Source organism: Melozone crissalis, unplaced genomic scaffold, assembly GCF_028551555.1.
Source record: "Melozone crissalis strain CALT ecotype California unplaced genomic scaffold, PUWL_Pcris_2 ptg000659l_1, whole genome shotgun sequence".
Taxonomy (NCBI): domain Eukaryota; kingdom Metazoa; phylum Chordata; class Aves; order Passeriformes; family Passerellidae; genus Melozone; species Melozone crissalis.
This window is the reverse complement of record NW_026536330.1, coordinates 908-20,856: the sequence shown is the minus strand read 5'-3', so window position 1 is coordinate 20,856 and position 19,949 is coordinate 908. Positions and strand designations below refer to the sequence as shown.

The 19,949-nt window shown below is 57.3% G+C and overlaps 1 protein-coding gene across 1 annotated transcript; it reads left to right on the top strand.

The window, feature by feature from the left end:
* Positions 1-5,289: 5,289 nt before the first annotated feature.
* On the top strand, positions 5,290-19,677 carry SPTBN4 (spectrin beta, non-erythrocytic 4; the record flags this gene model as incomplete). Its single annotated transcript, XM_054295364.1, has 17 exons — positions 5,290-5,356; positions 5,410-5,561; positions 7,370-7,543; positions 7,630-7,721; positions 7,798-7,878; positions 7,990-8,105; positions 8,742-8,854; positions 9,948-10,135; positions 11,066-11,183; positions 11,263-11,421; positions 11,772-12,074; positions 12,558-12,708; positions 13,429-14,299; positions 15,395-15,532; positions 16,397-17,171; positions 18,160-18,362; positions 19,587-19,677. Coding segments are annotated over exons 1-17 (3,792 nt in total), but the record flags the coding sequence as incomplete, so codon positions are not given.
* Positions 19,678-19,949: the final 272 nt, after the last annotated feature.

Genomic DNA, 19,949 nt, shown 5'->3' with positions numbered 1-19,949 from the left:
ACTGGGATTATGGGGAAGTGGGATAATGGGGGGGAACTGGGGTAATGGGGGAACTGGGATAACTGGGATAATGAGAAGAGGGGGTTAATGAGGATACTGGGATAATGGGGGAAGTGGGATAACTGGGATTATGGGGAAACCGGAATAATAGGAAAACTGGGATAATGAGGAGAATGCGGTAATGGGGAACTGGAATAAGTGGGAGAGGGGCATAATGGGGAGAACTGGGATAACTGGGACAGTGGGGGGAACTGCAATAACTGGGATTATGGGGAAACTGGGAAAACTGGGATAATGGGGAAGTGGGAGAATCGGTTGGAAACTGGGATAATGGGGAAACTGGGATAACTGGGATAATGAGGAGAGTGGGTTAATGAGGGTACTGGGATTAGTCTGAGATTTTTTGGTGATTTTTTTGGGGAATTTTGGGGTATTTTTTGGGATTTTTTTGGAATTTTTGGGGGATTTTTTTGCGAAATGTGGGAATTTTTGGGGGAATTTGTGTTAATTTTTGGGGGGAATTTTTGATAATTTTTGGGGAATTTTTGATAATTTTTGGGGAATTTTTGGGGGGGATTTTTGTGAATTTTTGGGGGAATTTTGGGGGGGGGGAGGGGGCGTGTCCCGGTGCCGGGGCGCGGCGGGGGGGGAGGGGCGCGGTGGGGTGGGGGAGGGGCTCGGGCGGCCTCGCGCGCTCCGGGCGGGAGCGGCGGCGGCGGCGGCGGCAGCGACCCCTCCCCCACACCCCCCATCCCCAACCCCCCAAAAATCGGGGACCCCCCCCCCCAAACCCCTCCCCCACCCCAGACCCCTCCCCCATCCCCGCAGCGTTCCCAGCATTCCCGGAATTCCCAGAATCCCCCGCGACCCCGGCAGGTGATGGGGATGCGGGCTGGGGGTGGGGGAGGGGCCCGGGGGGGATTTTGGGGAATTATTTGGGGGGGATTTGGGGAGGGGGGGGAGGGGTGGGGGATGGGGGAGGGGGTGGGGGATGGGAGGGGTAACTCAAGGTCATGGCAGGGAGGGGCCGGGCCTGGGGGGGGAGGGGGATTTGGGGGATTTGGGGGGATTTGGGGGGGATTTTGGGGATTTTGGATTTTGAGGGGGGGAATTGGGGGATTTTTTTGGGGATTTTAGGGGAATTTTGGCGAAATTCGGGGTAATTTGAGGGGATTTAGGGGGGATTTGGGGAATTTTTGGTAATTTTAAGGGACTTTAGGGGAATTTTAGGGGATTTAGGAGGGATTTTAGGGGAAATTTGGGGAAATTCGGGGTAATTCTGGGGGATTTTAGGGGGGATTTTGGGAAATTTAGGGGGAATTTTAGGGGATTTTAGGGGGGATTTTGGGAATTTTAGGGGATTTAGGGGGGATTTTAGGGGAATTTTGGGGAAATTCGGGGTAATTTTAGGGATTTAGGGAATTTTTGGGAATTTTAGGGGATTTTAGGGGAATTTTAGGGGATTTAGGAAGGGTTTTAGGGGAAATTTGGGATTTTTTGAGAATTCAAGGGGGGATTTGAGGGGATTTTGGGGATTTTTTTGGGGATTTTAGGAGAATTTTAGTGAAATTCGGGGTAATTTGAGGGGATTTAGGGGGGATTTGGGGAATTTTTGGTAATTTTCGGGGATTTCAGGGGAATTTTAGGGGATTTAGGGGGATTTTGAGAAATTTGGGGGGAATTTTAGGGGATTTTAGGGGAGATTTGGGGGCGAATTTTGGGGTAATTTTCGGGGTAATTTTGGGGCATTTTATGGGGATTTTGGGAATTTAGGGGGAATTTTAGGGGATGTTAGGGAAATTTGGGGGGGTTTTAGGGGATTTAGGAGGGATTTTAGGAGAATTTTGGGGGAATTTTGTGGATTTTAGGGGAATATTAGGGGGGATTTTGGGGGAATTTTGGGTAAATTCGGGGTAATTTGAGGGGATTTAGGGGGGATTTGGGGAATTTTTGGTAATTTTACGGGATTTTAGGGGGGATTTTAGGGGAAATTTTGGGAAATTTGGGGGGAATTTTAGGGGATTTTAGGGGAGATTTGGGGGCAAATTTTGGGGCAATTTTCGGGGTAATTTTGGGGGATTTTAGGGCGGATTTTGGGAAAATTTGGGGTAATTTTATGGGAATTTTAGGAGGGATTTCGGGAAATTTAGGGAGAATTTTAGGGAATTTTAGGGCAGATTTTGGGAAATTTATGGGGAATTTTAGGGGTTTTGGGGGAATTTTATTGAATTTGGGGTGAATTTTAAGAGCTTTGGGGGAAATTTTGGGGTAATTCGGGGGATTTGGGGGGATTTTGGGGGGATTTTGGATGTCTCGGGGGTGGGTTTGGGGCTCTTGGGTTTTTTGGGGGGCTCCGAGGGCCTTGAGGGTTTTTAGGGGGGGGCTATGAAGGGATTTGGGGGAATTTGGGGGATTTTGGGGGGTCCTGGGGGGATTTTGGGGGGTCTTGGGGTTTTGAGGGCATTTTGGGGGGGTCTTGGGGGGATTTTGGGGGTCCCAGGGGGTCCTGAATGGATTTTGGGGTCTCTGAGAGTTTTGGGGAGGGGTCCCATTGAATTTTGGGGGGTCTCAGGGGGGGTCTTGAATGGATTTTGGGGTCCCATTGAATTTTGGGGGTCTCAGGAGGGGTTTTGGGGGTCCCATTGAATTTTGGGGGTCTCTTGAGGGGGATTTTGGGGGTCTCTGGGGGGTCCTGAATGGATTTTGGGGTCTCATTGAATATTGGGGAGGGATCCCATTGAATTTTGGGGGGTCTCAGGGGGGTCTTGAATGGATTTTGGGGTCTCAGAGAATTTTGGGGAGGGGTCTCATTGAATTTTGGGGTCTCAGGATTGAATTTTGGGGGTCTTGGGGGGGATTTTGGGGGTCCTTGGAGGGGTCTCATTGAATTTTGGGGGGTTTCGGGACGGGGGTGTCGATGGATTTTGGGGTCTCAGGATTGAATTTTGGGGGTCTTGGGGGGAATTTTGGGATTTCTGAATTTTGGGGAGGGGTCTCATTGAATTTTGGGGGTCTCAGCCCCCCCCAATCCACCTCAGGGCTCAAAACCCTGAACCCCCCCCCCAAATCTCTTCCAGGCCCCCCCTGATCTCACCGTGGGACCCCTCCCCAATTTCGGGGACCCCTCCCCAGTTTTGGGGACCCCCTCCAGTTTCGGGGACCCCTCCCCAGTTTTGGGGACCCCCCCACCAGTTTCGGGGACCCCCCCCCAATTTCGGGGATCCCTCCCCAGTTTTGGGGACCCTTCCCAATTTTGGGGACCCCCCCAATTTTGGGGACCACCCCCCAATGGCGGCCGAGCTGGACAATGTGGAGGCCGCCCCTCCCCCCAACAACAACAACGGCCCCTGGGACCCCCCCCCGGACCCCCGGGCCTGGGGGGACCCCAAAATCTTCGAGTGCTCCCGGATCAAGGCCTTGGCTGGTGAGTGGAGACCCCTCCCCAAAAATCAAAAACTAAAAACCCCAAAAAAATCAAAATATTCCCCAAAAAATTTACAGATTATTCCCCCAAAAAAAACCCAAAAAATCAAAATATTCCCTAAAAATTCCCAGATTCACTCCTCCAAAACAACCCCAAAAAAATCAAAATATTCCCCAAAAAATTTACAGATTATTCCCCCCAAAAAAAACCCCAAAAAATCAAAATAGTCCCCCAAAAATTCCCAGATTCTCCCATTAAAAAAATACCAAAAAGCATTTGAATACCCCCCAAAAAATCAAAGTATTCCTCCAAAAAATTGACAGGTTCACCCCTCAAAAAATCCCCAAAAATGCTGGATCACCCCCCAAAAAAATCAAAATATTCCCTAAAAAAATTAATGGATCCTCCCTCCAAAAAAAAAACCCAAAAAATCAAAATATTTCCTCCCAAAATTTACAGATTCACCCCTCAAAAAACCCCCAAAAATGCTGGATCACCCCCTAAAAAATTCAAAATATTTCCTAAAAAAATTCCCAGATCACCCCCAAAAAACCCCAAAAAAACTTCTCAACCCCCCCCAAAAAACCCCAAAACCCCCCAAAAAAACCCCAAGAAAACCCCAAAAATCTTCTTAACCCTCCCCCAAAAAATCCAAAACCTCCAAACACACCCAAAAAAACCCCAAAAATCTTCTCAACCATCCCAAAAAAAAAACCAAAATCCACCAAAAAACCTCCAAAAATCCAAAAAACCTCCCAAAAAAACTTCTCAACCATCCCCAAAAAAACCCAAAAAACCCGCAAAAAACCCCAAAAACCCCCCCAAAAAAAACCCTGAACCTTTTTTGGGGTGTCCTGAGTTCCACAGAGGGGTCTCAGGATGGTTTTGGGGTGGATTTGGATGGATTTAGGATGACTTTGATGTCCTCCAGATGATCAGGACATGGTGCAGAAGAAGACCTTCACCAGGTGGATGAACGCCCACCTGGAGGTTCCTGAGTCCCATGGGGGTCTCAGGGTGGATTTGGGGTCTCAGGATGGTTTTGGGTGAATTTGGGTGGATTTTGGGGTGACTTTGGGTGGTTTTGGGGTGACTTTGGTGCCCCCCAGATGATCAGGACCCACTGCAGAAGAAGACCTTGACCAGGTGGGTGAACGCCCACCTGGAGGCTCCTGAGTCCCATGGGGATCTCAAGATGGTTTTGGGGTGAATTTGGCTGGATTTGGGGTGGATTTGGGGTGACCTCGATGTCCCCCCAGATGATCAGGACATGGTGCAGAAGAAGACCTTCATTAAGTGGTTGAACGCCCACCTGGAGACTCCTGAGTCCCATGGGGATCTCAAGATGGTTTTGGGGTCTCAGCGTGGTTTTGGGGTGGATTTCGGGTGGATTTTGGGGTGAATTTGGGTGGTTTTGGGGTGACTTTGGTGCCCCCCAGACGAGCGGGACGCGGTGCAGAAGAAGACCTTCACCAAGTGGGTGAACGCCCACCTGGAGGCTCCTGAGTCCCATGGGGATCTCAGGGTGGATTTGGGGTCTCAGGGTGATTTTGGGGGTCGCAGGATGGTTTTGGGGTGAATTTGGGTGGATTTTGGGTGGATTTGGGGTGACTTTGGTGCCCCCCAGATTATCAGGACCCACTGCAGAAGAAGACCTTCACCAGGTGGATGAACGCCCACCTGGAGGCTCCTGAGTCCCATGGGGGGTCTCAGGATGGATTTGGGGTCTCAGGGTGATTTTGGGGTCTCAGGATGGTTTGGGATGAATTTGGATGGATTTTGGATGGATTTGGGTGGTTTTGGGGTGACCTTGATGTCCCCCAGATGATCAGAACCCATTGCAGAAGAAGACCTTCATTAGGTGGATGAACGCCCACCTGGAGGCTCCTGAGTCCCATGGGGATTACAAGATGGTTTTGGGGTGGATTTCGGGTGGATTTTGGGGTGAATTTGGGTGGTTTTGGGGTGACTTTGGTGCCCCCCAGACGAGCGGGACGCGGTGCAGAAGAAGACCTTCACCAAGTGGGTGAACGCCCACCTGGCCCGCGCCGCCTGCCGCGTCGGGGACCTCTACTCGGACCTGCGCGACGGCTTCGTGCTCACGCGGCTGCTGGAGGTGCTGTCGGGGGAGACCCTGGTGAGGAGACACGCGCGGCGTCTTCATCATCGTCGTCGTCGTCATCGTCGTCATCATCATCGTCATCATCGTCATCATCGTCATCATCGTCATCATCATCGTCATCATCGTCATCATCATCGTCATCATCGTCGTCGTTGTCATCTTCTGCTGTCAGCATTGCCATGAGCGGTGGCATCGTCATCATCATTCTCTATCACCTTCATCATCATCGTCATCATCATCGTCATCATCATCATCACCATCATCATTGTGATGAGTGGCACCATCATCATTGTCCATCATCATCATCATGGTCCATCATCATCATTGTCCATCATCATTATCATCATCATCGTCATCAATGGCATGAGTAGCGTCCTCACTGTCATCATCGTCATCATCATCATCATCGTCATTCTCCTCTGCCATCATCATCATCATCTTCATCATCATCTCCATGAGCATCATCATGAGTGTTGTTATCATCATCACCACCAGCATTGGCATCGTCATCATCATCATCATCATCATCATCATCTCCATGACCGTCATTATGAGAATCATCATCATCTACCATCATCATCATCATCATCATCATCATCGTCTCCATGACCGTCATTATGAGGATCGTCATCATCATCTACCATCATCATCATCATCATCATCGTGGTGATTGTCACCATCGCCGTGAGCAGCATCATCGTCTTCATGAGCATCCTGACCACTACCACCACCATCGTCATCATCACCACCAGCATTGGCATCGTCATCATCATCATCATCATCATCATCATCATCATCTCCATGACCGTCATTATGAGGATCGTCGTCATCTCCATGACTGTCATCATCATCATCATCATCTACCATCATGATCACCATCATCATCATCTCCATTGTCTCCATCGCCGAGAGCAGCATCATCGTCTTCATGAGCGTCATGACCACTACCACCACCATCGTCATCATCACCACCAGCATTGGCATCATCATCGTCATCTCCATGACCGTCATTATGAGGATCATCATCATCATCTACCATCACCATCATCATCATCATCATCATCATGGTGATTGTCTACCATCACCATCATCATCTCCATGACCATCATTATGAGGATCATCATCATCTACCACCATCATCATCATCATCATCTCCATGACCGTCATTATGAGGATCATCATCATCTCCATGACTGTCATCACCACCACCATCACCACCATCATCAGCAGCATTGCCATGAGCAGCACCCCCAGTTTGGGTGGAACTGGGACCTCCCCACCACCATCACCACGAGGTGGGACCTCCCCACCACCCCCAGCTCCCACCATCCCCAGTTTGGGTGGAACTGGGACCTCTCCATCACCATCACAAGGTGGGACTTCTCCACCACCCCCAGCTCCCACCATCCCCAGTTTGGGTGGAACTGGGACCTCCCCACCACCACCACCATGATGAGCTGGGACCTCCCCACCACCCCCAGCTCCCACCATCCCCAGTTTGGGTGGAACTGGGACCTCTCCATCACCATCACAAGGTGGGACTTCTCCACCATCTCCAGCTCCCACCATCACCAGTTTGGGTGGAACTGCGACCTCTCCATCACCACCATGATGAGCTGGGACCTCACCACCACCACCACCATGATGAACTGGGACCTCCCCACCACCCTCAGCTCCACCATCCCCAGTTTGGGTGGAACTGGGACCTCTCCACCACCCCCAGCTCCCACCATCCCCAGTCTGGGGCCGGTTCTGGTGGGATGGGGTGGGGTGGGGTGGCAGGACCGTGTCCAGGCTGGATGTCCCCCCCTGTGTCCGCCCAGCCCAAGCCGACGCGGGGCCGGATGCGCATCCACTCCCTGGAGAACGTGGACAAGGCCCTGCAGTTCCTCAAGGAGCAGCGCGTCCACCTGGAGAACGTCGGCTCGCACGACATCGTGGACGGCAACCACCGCCTGACCCTGGGCCTCATCTGGACCATCATCCTGCGCTTCCAGGTGCCACCGGGCTCCTCCCCGTGTCCCGCCCTGCTCCTCCTGCCGCTCCTCCAGCTCCAGGTGTCTCCTGACCGTTCCTCCCCCAGATCCAGGTGATCAAGATCAAGACCGAGGACAACCGCGAGACGCGCTCGGCCAAGGACGCGCTGCTGCTCTGGTGCCAGATGAAGACGGCGGGGTGAGGAGCTCGGGCGGTGGCGCGGACCTCCCCGGGAGGTCCGGTGGCCCCCGGTGACCTCCGACGTCCTCCGCAGCTACCCCGAGGTCAACATCCAGAACTTCACCACCAGCTGGAGGGACGGCCTGGCCTTCAACGCCCTCATCCACCGGCACCGGTCAGTGCCGGCGGGGCGGGCGCGGGAGGGACCTCCCGGGCTTCGGGGTCACCTCTGAGGGTTCTTGGGGGGCGAGGAGGTCCCGAGGTGACCGTGCCCACCCCGCCCCAGGCCGGACCTCATCGACTTCCACAAGCTGACCAAGTCCAACGCCACCTACAACCTCCAGCAGGCCTTCAACACGGCCGAGCAGCACCTGGGGCTCAGCAAGCTGCTGGACCCCGAGGGTACGGGCGGGGTCTGTCCGTCCGTCTGTCCATCCGTCCATCTGTCCATCCGTCTGTCCATCTGTGCATCCGTCTGTCCATCCGTCCATCTGTCCATCCGTCCGTCCATCCATCTGTCCATCCATCCATCTGTCCATCTGTCCGTCTGTCCATCCGTCCATCTGTCCATCCGTCCATCTGTCCATCCATCTGTCCATCCGTCTGTCCATCTGTCCATCCGTCCATCCGTCTGTCCATCTGTCTGTCCATCTGTCCATCCGTCTGTCCATCCGTCCGTCCGTCCATCCATCTGTCCATCCGTCTGTCCATCCGTCTGTCCATCTGTCCATCTGTCCATCCGTCCATCCGTCTGTCCATCTGTCTGTCCATCCGTCCATCCGTCTGTCCATCCGTCCGTCCGTCCATCCATCTGTCCATCCATCTGTCCATCCGTCTGTCCATCTGTCCACGCGTGGTGGGGTCATCTCCACCATCCAGGTTTTCCATCTCCACGCTCGTTTTTTGGGAGTGAGGTGGTTTCTTCTGGGAACGGTCGAGGTTGATGGATCAGCCCAGCGTTGGTGGGACCATCCCTGGTGGTCCTGGCGTGGAGGTTTGGGGGGTCCTGACCTTCTGCTCCCCACCCCCCCCCACCAGATGTCAACATGGAGGACCCCGATGAGAAGTCCATCATCACCTACGTGGTGTCCTTCTACCACTACTTCTCCAAGATGAAGGCACTGGCGGTGGAGGGGAAGCGCATCGGGAAGGTGGGGCTGGACCCAGGTCCTGGAGGTCTCCATGAGCAGCTCCGTGGGGTGGCCACCCCATTGGCCATGGGTGTCCATCCCTTTGTCCATCCCTTCTCCATCCCTTTGTCCATCCCTTCTCCATCTCTTCTCCATTCCTTGTCCATCCCTTGTCCACCCTCTGTCCATCCCTCTGTCCATCCCTTGTCCATCCCTCTGTCCATCCCTTGTCCATCCTTTGTCCATCCCTTTGTCCATCCCTTGGTCCACCCCATTGTCCATCCCTCTGTCCATCCCTTCTCCATCCCTTGTCCACCCTCTGTCCATCCCTTCTTCATCCCATTGTCCATCCCTTCTCCATCCTTCTGTCCATCCCTCTGTCCATCCCTCTGTCCATCCCTCTGTCCATCCCTTGTCCATCTTTTGTCCGTCCCTTGTCCTTCCCTTGTCCATCCCTTGTCCATCCTTTTTCCATCCCTTTGTCCATCCCTTGGTCCACCCCATTGTCCATCCCTCTGTCCATCCCTTCTCCATCCCTTGTCCATCCCTTGTCTATCTTTTGTCCATCCCTTCTCCATCCCTTCTCCATCCCTTTGTCCATCCCTTTGTCCATCCCTTGTCCACCCTCTGTCCATCCCTTGTTCATCCCATTGTCCATCCCTTCTCCATCCTTCTGTCCATCCCTTGTCCATCCTTCTGTCCATCCCTGTCTACCCCTCTGTCCATCCCTTATCCATCCTTTGTCCATCCCTTGTCCATCCCTCTGTCCATCCCTTGTCCATCCCTTGTCCATCCCTTGTCCATCCTTCTGTCCATCCCTTGTCCATCCCTTGTCCATCCCTTGTCCATCACTCTGTCCATCCCTCTGTCCATCCCTCTGTCCATCCCTTGTCCATCCCTCTGTCCATCCCTTGGTCCATCCCATTGTCCATCCCTTGTCCATCCTTTGTCCATCCCTCCGTCCATCCCTTGTCCATCCCTTGTCCATCCCTTGGTCCATCCCATTGTCCACCCACCTCCCTGGCCTGGCCGGACCCTGGTGTGACCCCTCCAGCCCCGGGTGGTTCTCGGGGGGTTCCTGCAGGACCTCCAAGCCCATCCCGAACCCCACCAGGTGCTGGACCAGGTGATGGAGATCGCGGCCATCACGGCGCGCTACGAGGCGCTGGCGGCCGAGCTGCTGGCCTGGATCCACCACACCATCACCATCATCTCCAACCAGAAGTTCGCCAACTCGCTGACCGGCGTCCAGCAGCAGCTCCAGGCCTTCACCGCCTTCTGCACCCTGGAGAAACCGGTCAAGTGAGGACCTCCTGCTGGGCTGCTGGTGGGGTGGGACCTCAGCCTGGTGGTGGTGGTGGGCAGGTCGCAGGTCAACCCAAAATGGTGGCAGTGGGACATGGATGGTGGTGGTGGTGGTCACGGTCATAGTGGTGGTGGGCAGGTCGCAGGTCAACCCAAAATGGTGGTGATTGGACATGGATGGTGGTGGTGGTGGTCATGGTCATAGTGGTGGTGGAGAGGTCTCAGTTCGGCCCAAACTGGTGGCAGTGGGACCCGGGGGTGATGGTGGTGGTCATGGTCATGGTGGTGGTGGAGAGGTCTCAGTTCAACCCAAACTGGTGGCAATGGGACATGGGTGGTGGTGGTCATGGTCATGGTGGTGGTGGAGAGGTCCCTGTTCAACTCAAACTGGTGGTGGATGTGACCTGAGGGGTGGTGGGGATGATGGTGGGGAGGTCCCACCTGAAGGTGGTGTTGATGGGGAGGTCCCAGTTCAGCCCAAACTGGTGGCAGTGGGACCTGGGGGTGGTGGTCATGGTCATGGTGGTGGTAGGCAGGTCTCAGGTCAACCCAAACTGGTGGCAGTGGGACATGGAAGTGGTGGTGATGGTGGTGGTGGAGAGGTTCCACCTCAAGGTGGTGATCATGGGGAGGTCACTTCAGCCCAAACTGGCCATGGATGGTCCAGGGGGTGGTGATGTCCCATCTCGTGGTGGTGGTGATGAGGAGGTCCCACTTCACCCAGACTGGTGGTGGTGGAACCTGGAGCATGGTGGTGATGAGAAGGTCCCACTTCACCCAGACTGGTGGTGGTGGAACCTGGAGCATGGTGGTGATGAGAAGGTCCCACTTCACCCAGACTGGTGGCCATGGACCCTGGCTCACGGTGGTGACGCCCCAGCCCGCGCTGGCCGTGACCGGGACCTCCCCACCGGTGCCACCCCGCAGGTTCCAGGAGAAGGGCAACCTCGAGGTCCTGCTCTTCACCATCCAGAGCAAGCTCCGGGCCACCAACCGCAAGCTCTACGTGCCCAGCGAGGGCAAGAGCATCTCGGACATCAACAAGGTGAGGACGTGCGCACGGAGTCCCACCACCCGGGCGGGGGTCGGGGAGCCCCGTGAGCAGCCGTGTCCCCTCCCGCCAGGCGTGGACCTGCCTGGAGAAGGCGGAGCACGAGCGGGAGGTGGCCCTGAGGAACGAGCTGATCCGGCAGGAGAAGCTGGAGCTGCTGGCCCAGCGCTTCGACCACAAGGCCGCCATGAGGGAGACGTGGCTCAACGAGAACCAGCGCCTGGTCTCGCAGGTGGGGTGGGGTGGGAAGGGTCATGGGGGACCTTCGGCGCGGGGTGGGACAATCCCTGGGTGGGACGGGGGTGAGGAGAGCAGTGTTGGGTGGTGGGACCTCATTATGGGTGGTGGGAACTCATTATGCATGGTGGGACCTCATTGGGATCCTCCTTGAGCAAGGGAGGGGTGGTTGGACATCTTTGATCTCCTCCTTGAGCATGGAGAGGGGGTTGGACCTCCTTGATTATGCTGGACTGGTGGGACCTCCTTGACCATGAAGGGCTGATGGAACCTCCTCAACCTCCTCCTTGACCGCTGAGGACCCCACCTCACCCCACCCGTGCCCATCTCCACGTCCCCCTCCAGGACAACTTCGGCTACGACCTGCCGGCGGTGGAGGCGGCCATGAAGAAGCACGAGGCCATCGAGGCCGACATCTCCTCGTACCAGGAGCGCGTGCAGGTGGTGGTGGAGCTGGCGCTGGAGATGGAGGCCGAGGGCTACCACGACGCGCGGCGCATCGGCGCCCAGAGGGACAACGTCCTGCGGCAGTGGGCGCTGCTGACCGAGCTGCTGCGCGCCCGCCGCGCCCGCCTCGAGCAGAACCTGGCCCTGCAGAAGATCTTCCAGGAGATGGTCTACATGATCGACTGGATGGAGGAGATGCAGGTGGGGATGGGACCGCGGAGGAGACGGGGCGGCGCGGTGGGGTTCTGGGAAGGGTTGAGGAGCCTGAGAGGCTCCGTGGGGTTCATGGTTGGGGTTCTTCATGGGGTTGGGTGGTTGGGGTTGGATGGTCAAGGTTCTTCATGGGGTTCATGGTTCAGGTTCTTCATGGGGTTGCGTGGTTGAGGTTGGGTGGTTGAGGTTCTTCATGGGGTTCATGGTTGAGGTTGTTCATGGGGTTGGGAGGTTGGGGTTGGGTGATTGAGGTTCTTCATGGGGTTGGGTGATTGAGGTTCTTCATGGGGTTGGATGGTCAAGGTTCCTCATGGGGTTGGGTGGTTGGGGTTGGGTGGTTGAGGTTCTTCATGGGGTTCATGATTGAGGTTCCTCATGGGGTTGGGTGGTTGAGGTTCTCCATGGGGTTCATGGTTGAGGTTCCTCACGGGGTTGGGTGGTTGAGGGTGACGCGGTTCGGTTCTTCTGCAGGTTCTCCTGGTCTCCAAGGACTTGGGGAAGCACCTGCTGGAGGTTGAGGACCTCCTGCAGAAGCACGGGCTGCTGGAGGCCGACATCGCGGCGCAGACCGAGCGCGTCCAGGCCCTCAACGCCGCCGCGCTCGAGTTCTCTGAGCTGGACGGTAACGGGGCCACCAGGGTGGACAACCAGGGCACGGGGAGGTGGTGGGCCTTGGGAAGGGTCTGATGGACCATGGGAGGGTCAACTATGGGCTTGATGGACCATGGGAGGGTCATGCAAGGTCTTGATGGACCATGGAAAGGTCGAGCAAGGTCTTGATGGACCATGGGAGGTTCAACCCATGATCTTGGTGGCCCATGGAAATGTTGACCCAAGGTTCTGGTAGATCATGGAAGGGTCAACCCAAGGTTTTGGTAGACCCTGGAATGTTCATCACAAGGTCCTGGTGGACCCTGGAACAATCAACCCAAGGTCCTGGTGGGCCATGGAATGGTCAACCCAAGGTCTTGGTGGGCCATGGAATGGTCAATTCAAAGTGCTTGTGGGCCATGGAATGGTCAACTCAAGGTCCTGGTGGACCCTGGAATGGTCAACTCAAGGTCCTGGTGGACCCTGGAACGGTCAACCCAAGGTCCTGGTGGACCCTGGAATGGTCATCCCAAGGTCCTGGTGGACCCTGGAACGGTCAACCCAAGGTCCTGGTGGGCCACCTACCAGAGTCCCCACAGAACCCCTGGGGTTGGAAGAACCCTCTGAGATCTTTGAGTCCAGCCCAGGACCGGAGCCCGGAGCGTCGTGTCCGGTCCTTCCTTGGCCGCCTCCGTGCCCGGTGACCCTTGGCCACCTCCCGCCACCGCCTGAGCGTCTTCTCCTCGCCCAGGCTACCAACCGTGCGACCCGCAGATCATCTGCAACCGCGTCCACCACGTCCAGACGTGCCTGGAGGAGCTGCAGGAGCTGGCGGCCAAGCGCCGCAAGGAGCTGGAGGACTCGCGGCAGCTCTGGACCTTCTTCCAGGAGATGGAGGAGGCCGAGGCCTGGATCCGCGAGAAGGAGAAGATCCTGGCCACCAGGAGCTGCGGCCGCGACCTCAGCTCCGTCCTCACCCTGACCACCAAGCACAAGACCATGCTGGGCGAGCTGGGCAACCGCCGCGCCCTGCTCCACCAGACCATGAAGAAAGGCGAGAAGATCCTGGCCAAGAAGTCCTTCGGCCCCGCGGGCATCCAGGAGAAGATGCGGGAGGTCTGCCTGAGGTGGAAGAAGCTGGAGGAGATCACGGGGCTCCACCAGCAGCGCCTGGAGGACGCGCTGAGCTTCTTCCAGTTCAGCGCCGACACGGACGACCTGGTGGCCTGGCTGCAGGACATCTACCGCATCGTGTCCAGCGACGACTTCGGCCACGACGACCACTCCAGCCGGGCGCTGCTGCGCAAGCACCGCGCCGTGCTGGACGAGGTGGAGAAGCACCGCGGCGCCGTGGTGGGCCTCCGTAAGCAGCTGGCGCTGCTGGCGCCCGACCGCCGGCAGGGCGTGGACATCCAGATCCGCGTGGTGGAGGTGGAGCAGCTCTACGGCGAGGTGGCCGAGGTGGCCGTGCTGAGGACGCAGTGGCTGCGGGACGCGCTGGCCGTGTACCGCATGTTCAGCGAGGTGCACGCCTGCGAGGTGTGGGTGGACGAGAAGGAGCAGTGGCTGGAGAAGATGGAGGTGCCCGAGGAGCTGGATGAGGTCGAGGTGGTGCAGCACAGGTGGGTGGTGGAGGTTCTCCATGGGGTTGGGAAGTTGGGGTTGGGTGGTTGAGGTTCTTCATGAGGTTGAGGTTCTTCATGGGGTTCATGGTTGAGGTTCTTCATGGGGTTCATGGTTGAGGTTCTTCATGGGGTTGGGTGGTTGGGGTTGGGTGGTCGGGGTTCTTCATGGGGTTCATGGTTGAGGTTCTTCATGGGGTTGGGTGGTTGAGGTTCTTCATGGGGTTGGAGAAGATGGAGGTGCCCGAGGAGCTGGATGAGGTCAAGGTGGTGCAGCACAGGTGGGTGGTGGAGGTTCTTCATGGGGTTGGGAAGTTGGGGTTGGGTGGTTGAGGTTCTTCATGGGGTTGGGTGGCTGGGGTTGGATGGTTGAGGTTCTTCATGGGGTTGGGTGGTCGAGGTTCTTCATGGGGTTGGAGAAGATGGAGGTTCCTGAGGAGCTGGATGAGGTCGAGGTGGTGCAGCACAGGTGGGGTGGGGTGTGATGGTTGAGGTTCTTCATGGGATTGGGTGGTTGAGGTTCTTCATGGGGTTGAGGTTCTTCATGGGGTTGATGGTTGAGGTTCTTCATGGGGTTGGAGAAGATGGAGGTACCTGAGGAGCTAAATGAGGTTGAGGTGGTGCAGCACAGGTGGGTGGCGGAGGTTCTTCATGGGGTTGGGTGGTTGGGGTTGGATGGTCGGGGTTCTTCATGGGGTTGGGAGGTTGAGGTTCCTCATGGGGTTGAGGTTCTTCATGGGGTTCATGGTTGAGGTTCTTCATGGACGGTTGAGGTTCTTCACGGGGTTGGATGGTTGAGGTTCTTCATGGGGTTGGGTGGTTGAGGTTCTTCATGGAGTTGAGGTTCTTCATGGGGTTGGGTGGTTGGGGTTGGATGGTTCAGGTTCTTCATGGGGTTGGAGAAGATGGAGATGCCTGAGGAGCTGGATGAGGTCGAGGTGGTGGAGCACAGGTGGGGTTGGGTAGTCGGGGTTGGGTGGTTGAGGTTCTCCATGGGGTTGGGTGGTTGGGGTTGGGTGGTCGAGGTTCTCCATGGGGTTGGGTGGTCGAGGTTCCTCGTGCCCGTGTTGGACCTGCCCGTGTCCTCCTGCCCAGGTTTGAGAGCCTGGACCAGGAGATGAACAGCGTCATGGGGCGCATCCTGGACGTCAACCAGGTGGTGCAGCAGCTGGTGGATGGTGGCCACCCCAGCTCGGACGAGGTCCGGTCCTGCCAGGACCACCTCAACAGCCGGTACGGGCCTGGGGGGGACACGAGGTGGACCTTGACCTGCTTGGGGTCTCCATGGTGAGGTTGGAGACTCTCAACCTGTGGTTCTCCGGTGGTGGGATGTCCCTGTGGGGTCCAGGTGTCCATTGGAATGGTCCAAGCCCATCCTGGGGGTCCTGAAATGATCTCAACCTTGAGGTCTCCTTGGTGGGGACAGCTTTGTGTGACCCCCAGCCTGTGGTTCTCCAGTGGTGGGACGTCCCCATGGGTTCCACCTCACCAGGACAATGGTCCAAGCCCATCCTGGGGTCCTGAAGTGATCTCAAGGTTCTTGAGGTCTCCTTGGTGGGAGGAGTTTTGTGTGACCTCCAGCCTGCGGTTCTCCAGTGGTGGGACATCCCCATGGGTTCCACCTCTCCAGGCCACCATTCCCAGCCCATCCCAAGGGTCCTGAAATGATCTCAACCTTCTTGAGGTCTCCTTGGTGGGGACAACTTTGTGTGACCCCCAACCTGTGGTTCTCTGGTGGTGGGACATCCCCATGGGTTCCACCTCACCAGGACAATGGTCCAAGCCCATCCTGGGGGTCCTGAAGTGATCTCAAGGTTCTTGAGGTCCCCATGGGTTGCACCTCACCAGGACAATGGTCCAAGCCCATCCTGGAGGTCCTGAAGTGATCTCAAGGTTCTTGAGGTCTCCTTGGTGGGGAGAGCTTTGTGTAGGGCTGCCTGGAGACCCCAAACCTGAGGTTCTCCAGTGGTGGGACGTCCCCATGGGTTCCACCTCTCCAGGCCACCATTCCCAGCCCATCCCAAGGCTGCTCCTGATCCTGGTGGGCCCCGTCCCAGCTCAGGGAAGGTCTCACCCCTCTCCCGCCCCCGTCTCCAGCTGGAACCGCGTGGTGGAGCTGGTGGAGACCAAGAAGAGCCAGCTGAGCTCGGTGCTGAAGATCCAGAACTTCCTGCTGGAGTGCGCCGAGATGAAGGCGCAGCTGCGCGACAAGACGAGGTCCATCGAGGCCACCCGCTCCGGCGGCGGCGGCGGCGGCGGCGACCCGGGCGGGGTGGTGGCCCTGCAGCGCCGCCTGTCCACCATGGAGGCCGCGCTGGTGGCCCTGGAGCCGCGGCTGGCCGAGCTGCAGCGCGAGGCCGAGGGCCTGGCCCGCGCCCACCCCGCGCGCGCCCTGGACGTCCTGCTGCCCTTCGAGGAGATCGGCCGCGAGTGGGACGAGCTGCAGAGGACCTTCCGCGGCTGCGAGGACACCCTGACGGTGGCCGGGCGCCTCCAGCAGTTCATCCAGGACCTGGACGACTTCTTGGCCTGGCTGGTGAAGACCCAGGCGGCCGCGGGCTCGCGGGAGGCCCCCGAGAGCTTGGCCGAGGCCGAGGAGCTGCTGAACGTCCACGTGGCCCTCAAGGAGGAGATCAACGGGCGCGAGGAGGACTACGCCAAGCTGCAGGCGGCCAGCGAGCTGCTGCTGGCCCTGGAGGACCACGTGGACGTGCCCCACGTGTCCCTGCAGCGGTGGCTGCAGAAGCTGGACGCCGGCTGGGGGAAGCTCCTGCAGAGCTGGGACGCCAGGAGGGAGCTCCTGGCGCAGGCCCACGTCCTCCACCTGTTCCTGAGGGACGTGGCGCAGTGCCAGGGCAGCCTCCGCAACCAGGTGGGCGCGGTGGTGGGGTGGGTGGGAGGAGGTCTGGGAGGTGGAGATGATGGATGGGTGATGGGTGGCAGAAGGTCTGGGAGGTGGACGTGGTGGTGGGATGGGATGGGAGAAGGTCTGGGAGGTGGACGTGGTGGTGGTGGGATGGGCTGGGTGGAGAACATGGTGGTGGACATGGTGGGTGGGAGGAGGTCTGGGAGGTGGAGATGATGGATAGGTGATGGTTGGGAGAAGGTCTGGGAGGTGGAGATGGTGGTGGGATGGGATGGGAGAAGGTCTGCCAGGTGGATGTGGTGGTGGTGGGATGGGATGGGATGGGATGGGATGGGAGAAGGTCTGGGAGGTGGATGTGGTGGTGGGATGGGAGAAGGTCTTGGTTGGTGGAGATGATGGATAGATGATGGGTGGGAGAAGGTCTGGGAGGTGGACGTGGTGGTGGGATGGGCTGGGAGAAAGTCTGAGGTGGTGGACATGGTGGTGGGATGATTGGGAGAAGGTCTTGGTTGGTGGAGATGATGGATAGGTGATGGGTGGGAGAAGGTCTGCCAGGTGGACATCGTGGTGGGATGGGTGGGAGGAGGTCTAGGGTGGTGGAGATGATGGATGGGTGATGGAGACAATGGGTGGGAGAAGGTCCTGGTCAATGGAGATGGTGGATGGGTGATGGAGACAATGGGTGGGAGAAGGTCCTGGTCAATGGAGATGGTGGATGGGTGATGGAGACAATGGGTGGGAGAAGGTCCTGGTCAATGGAGATGGTGGATGGGTGATGGAGACAATGGGTGGGAGAAGGTCCTGGATGATGGAGATGGGTGGAAGAAGATTTTGGGTGGTGGGAATGGTTTGTAGAAGGTCTTGAGTGATGGAATTGGGTGGCACCAGCCCCTGGTGGGTGGACTTGGGTGGCACCAGCCCCTGGTGGATCTCCTGTGGCTTTGAGGACCCCACGGCCAGGTCCCATCTCCCCAACCCCACCAAACCCCCCCAGGAGACCGCGCTGGCCCACGCCGAGCTGCCCGACACGGTGGAAGGGGTGACCAAGGCGCTGAAGAAGCACAAGGACTTCACCACCACGCTGGAGCTGAACCTGCAGAAGGTCCAGCTGGTCCTGCAGGCCGGCGAGAGCCTCCAGCGCCAGGGCCACCTCCACAGCGACCGCGTGGCCCAGGCCGTGGAGGAGCTGCGCGACAGGTGGGGACCACCAGGAGACACCCGGGCCACCAGGAGCACCCTGGGGCCACCAGGAGCTCCCAGGAGCCCCAAAACTCCTTTTAGCTCCTCAGAACTCCACCCAGGAACCCAAAATTCCACCCAGGAACCCAAAATTCCGCCCAGAACTCCAAAAACTTCACCCAGAACTCATCAAAACCACCCAGAACCTCAAAACTCCACCCAGGACCCCCAGAACTCCACCCAGGAACCCCAAAACTCCACCCAGGAACCCAAAACATCTCCCAGGACCTCAAAACTCCACCCAGGACCCCAAAACTCCACCCAGGAACCCAAAATTCCACCCAGGAACCCCAAAACTCCATCCAGGACCCCAAAACTCCGCCCAGAACTCCAAAACTTCACCCAGAACTCATCAAAACCACCCAGAACCTTAAAACTCCACCCAGAACCCCCAAAACTCTACTCAAGAACCCAAAACCCCACCCAGGACCCCAAAATTTCATCCAGGAACCCAAAACTCCACCCAGGAACCCAAAAATTCCATCCAGGAACCCAAAATTCCACCCAGAACCCCAAAATTCCACCCAGGAACCCCAAAACACCTCCCAGAACCCCAAAACTCCACCCAGGACCCCAAAATTTGACCCAGAACCCCAAAACTCCACCCAGGAACCCAAAATTCCACCCAGAACCCCAAAACTCCACCCAGGACCCCAAAACTCCACCCAGGACCACAAAATTCCATCCAGGAACCCGAAATTCCACCCAGAACCCCAAAATTACACCCAGGAACCCCAAAACACCTCCCAGGAACCCCAAAACTCCACTCAGGACCCCAAAATTTGACCCAGAACCCCAAAACTCTCCACCCAGGAACCCAAAACTCCACCCAGGAACCCAAAAATTCCAACCAGGAACCCAAAACTCCATCCAGGAACCCCAGAACTCCACCTAGAACCCCAAAACTCCACCCAGGAACCCAAAACTCCACCCAGAACCCCAAAACATCTCCCAGAACCCCAAAACTCCGCCCAGGAACCCAAAATTTGACCCAGGACCCCAAAACTCCCCCCAGGCCCCCCCAGGACCGAGGCCAGGGCTGGATTTGCTGGTGGAGCCCAGGTGGGACCTCCTCGTGCCTCAGTTTCCCCTCCTAGGGGAGGTTCAGGGGTTAATTAGCGGTTAATTAAGGGTTAATTAGGGGTTAATCAAAGGTTAATTAGGGGGTCCCGCCCCCCGCAGGAGCCAACGCAACCACCAGCTGGCCCAGGAGTGGACGCGGCGCCTCCAGGACCACCTGGAGCTCCAGAGGTTCCTCCAGGAGTGCCGAGAGGTCAGGCCCGGTCAGAGGAGACCCCTCCCCAAAATCTGAGACCCCCCAAAATCTGAGACTCCTCCCCAAAACCCGAGACCCCTCCCCAAAACCCTCCATGGTGGGCCTGGGTTCTCCTCCGGGTTCTCCTCCAGGTTCTCCTCCAGGTTCTCCTGGGGGTGGTCAGGCCCCGCTTGGTGTCACCTCCTGGTCCGTGGTGGGCTCCACCTCGGGTCACCGGTGGGGTTTGGGGTGGGGGAGACCCCAAAAATCTCCCGCAGAGTTGGGCCAGG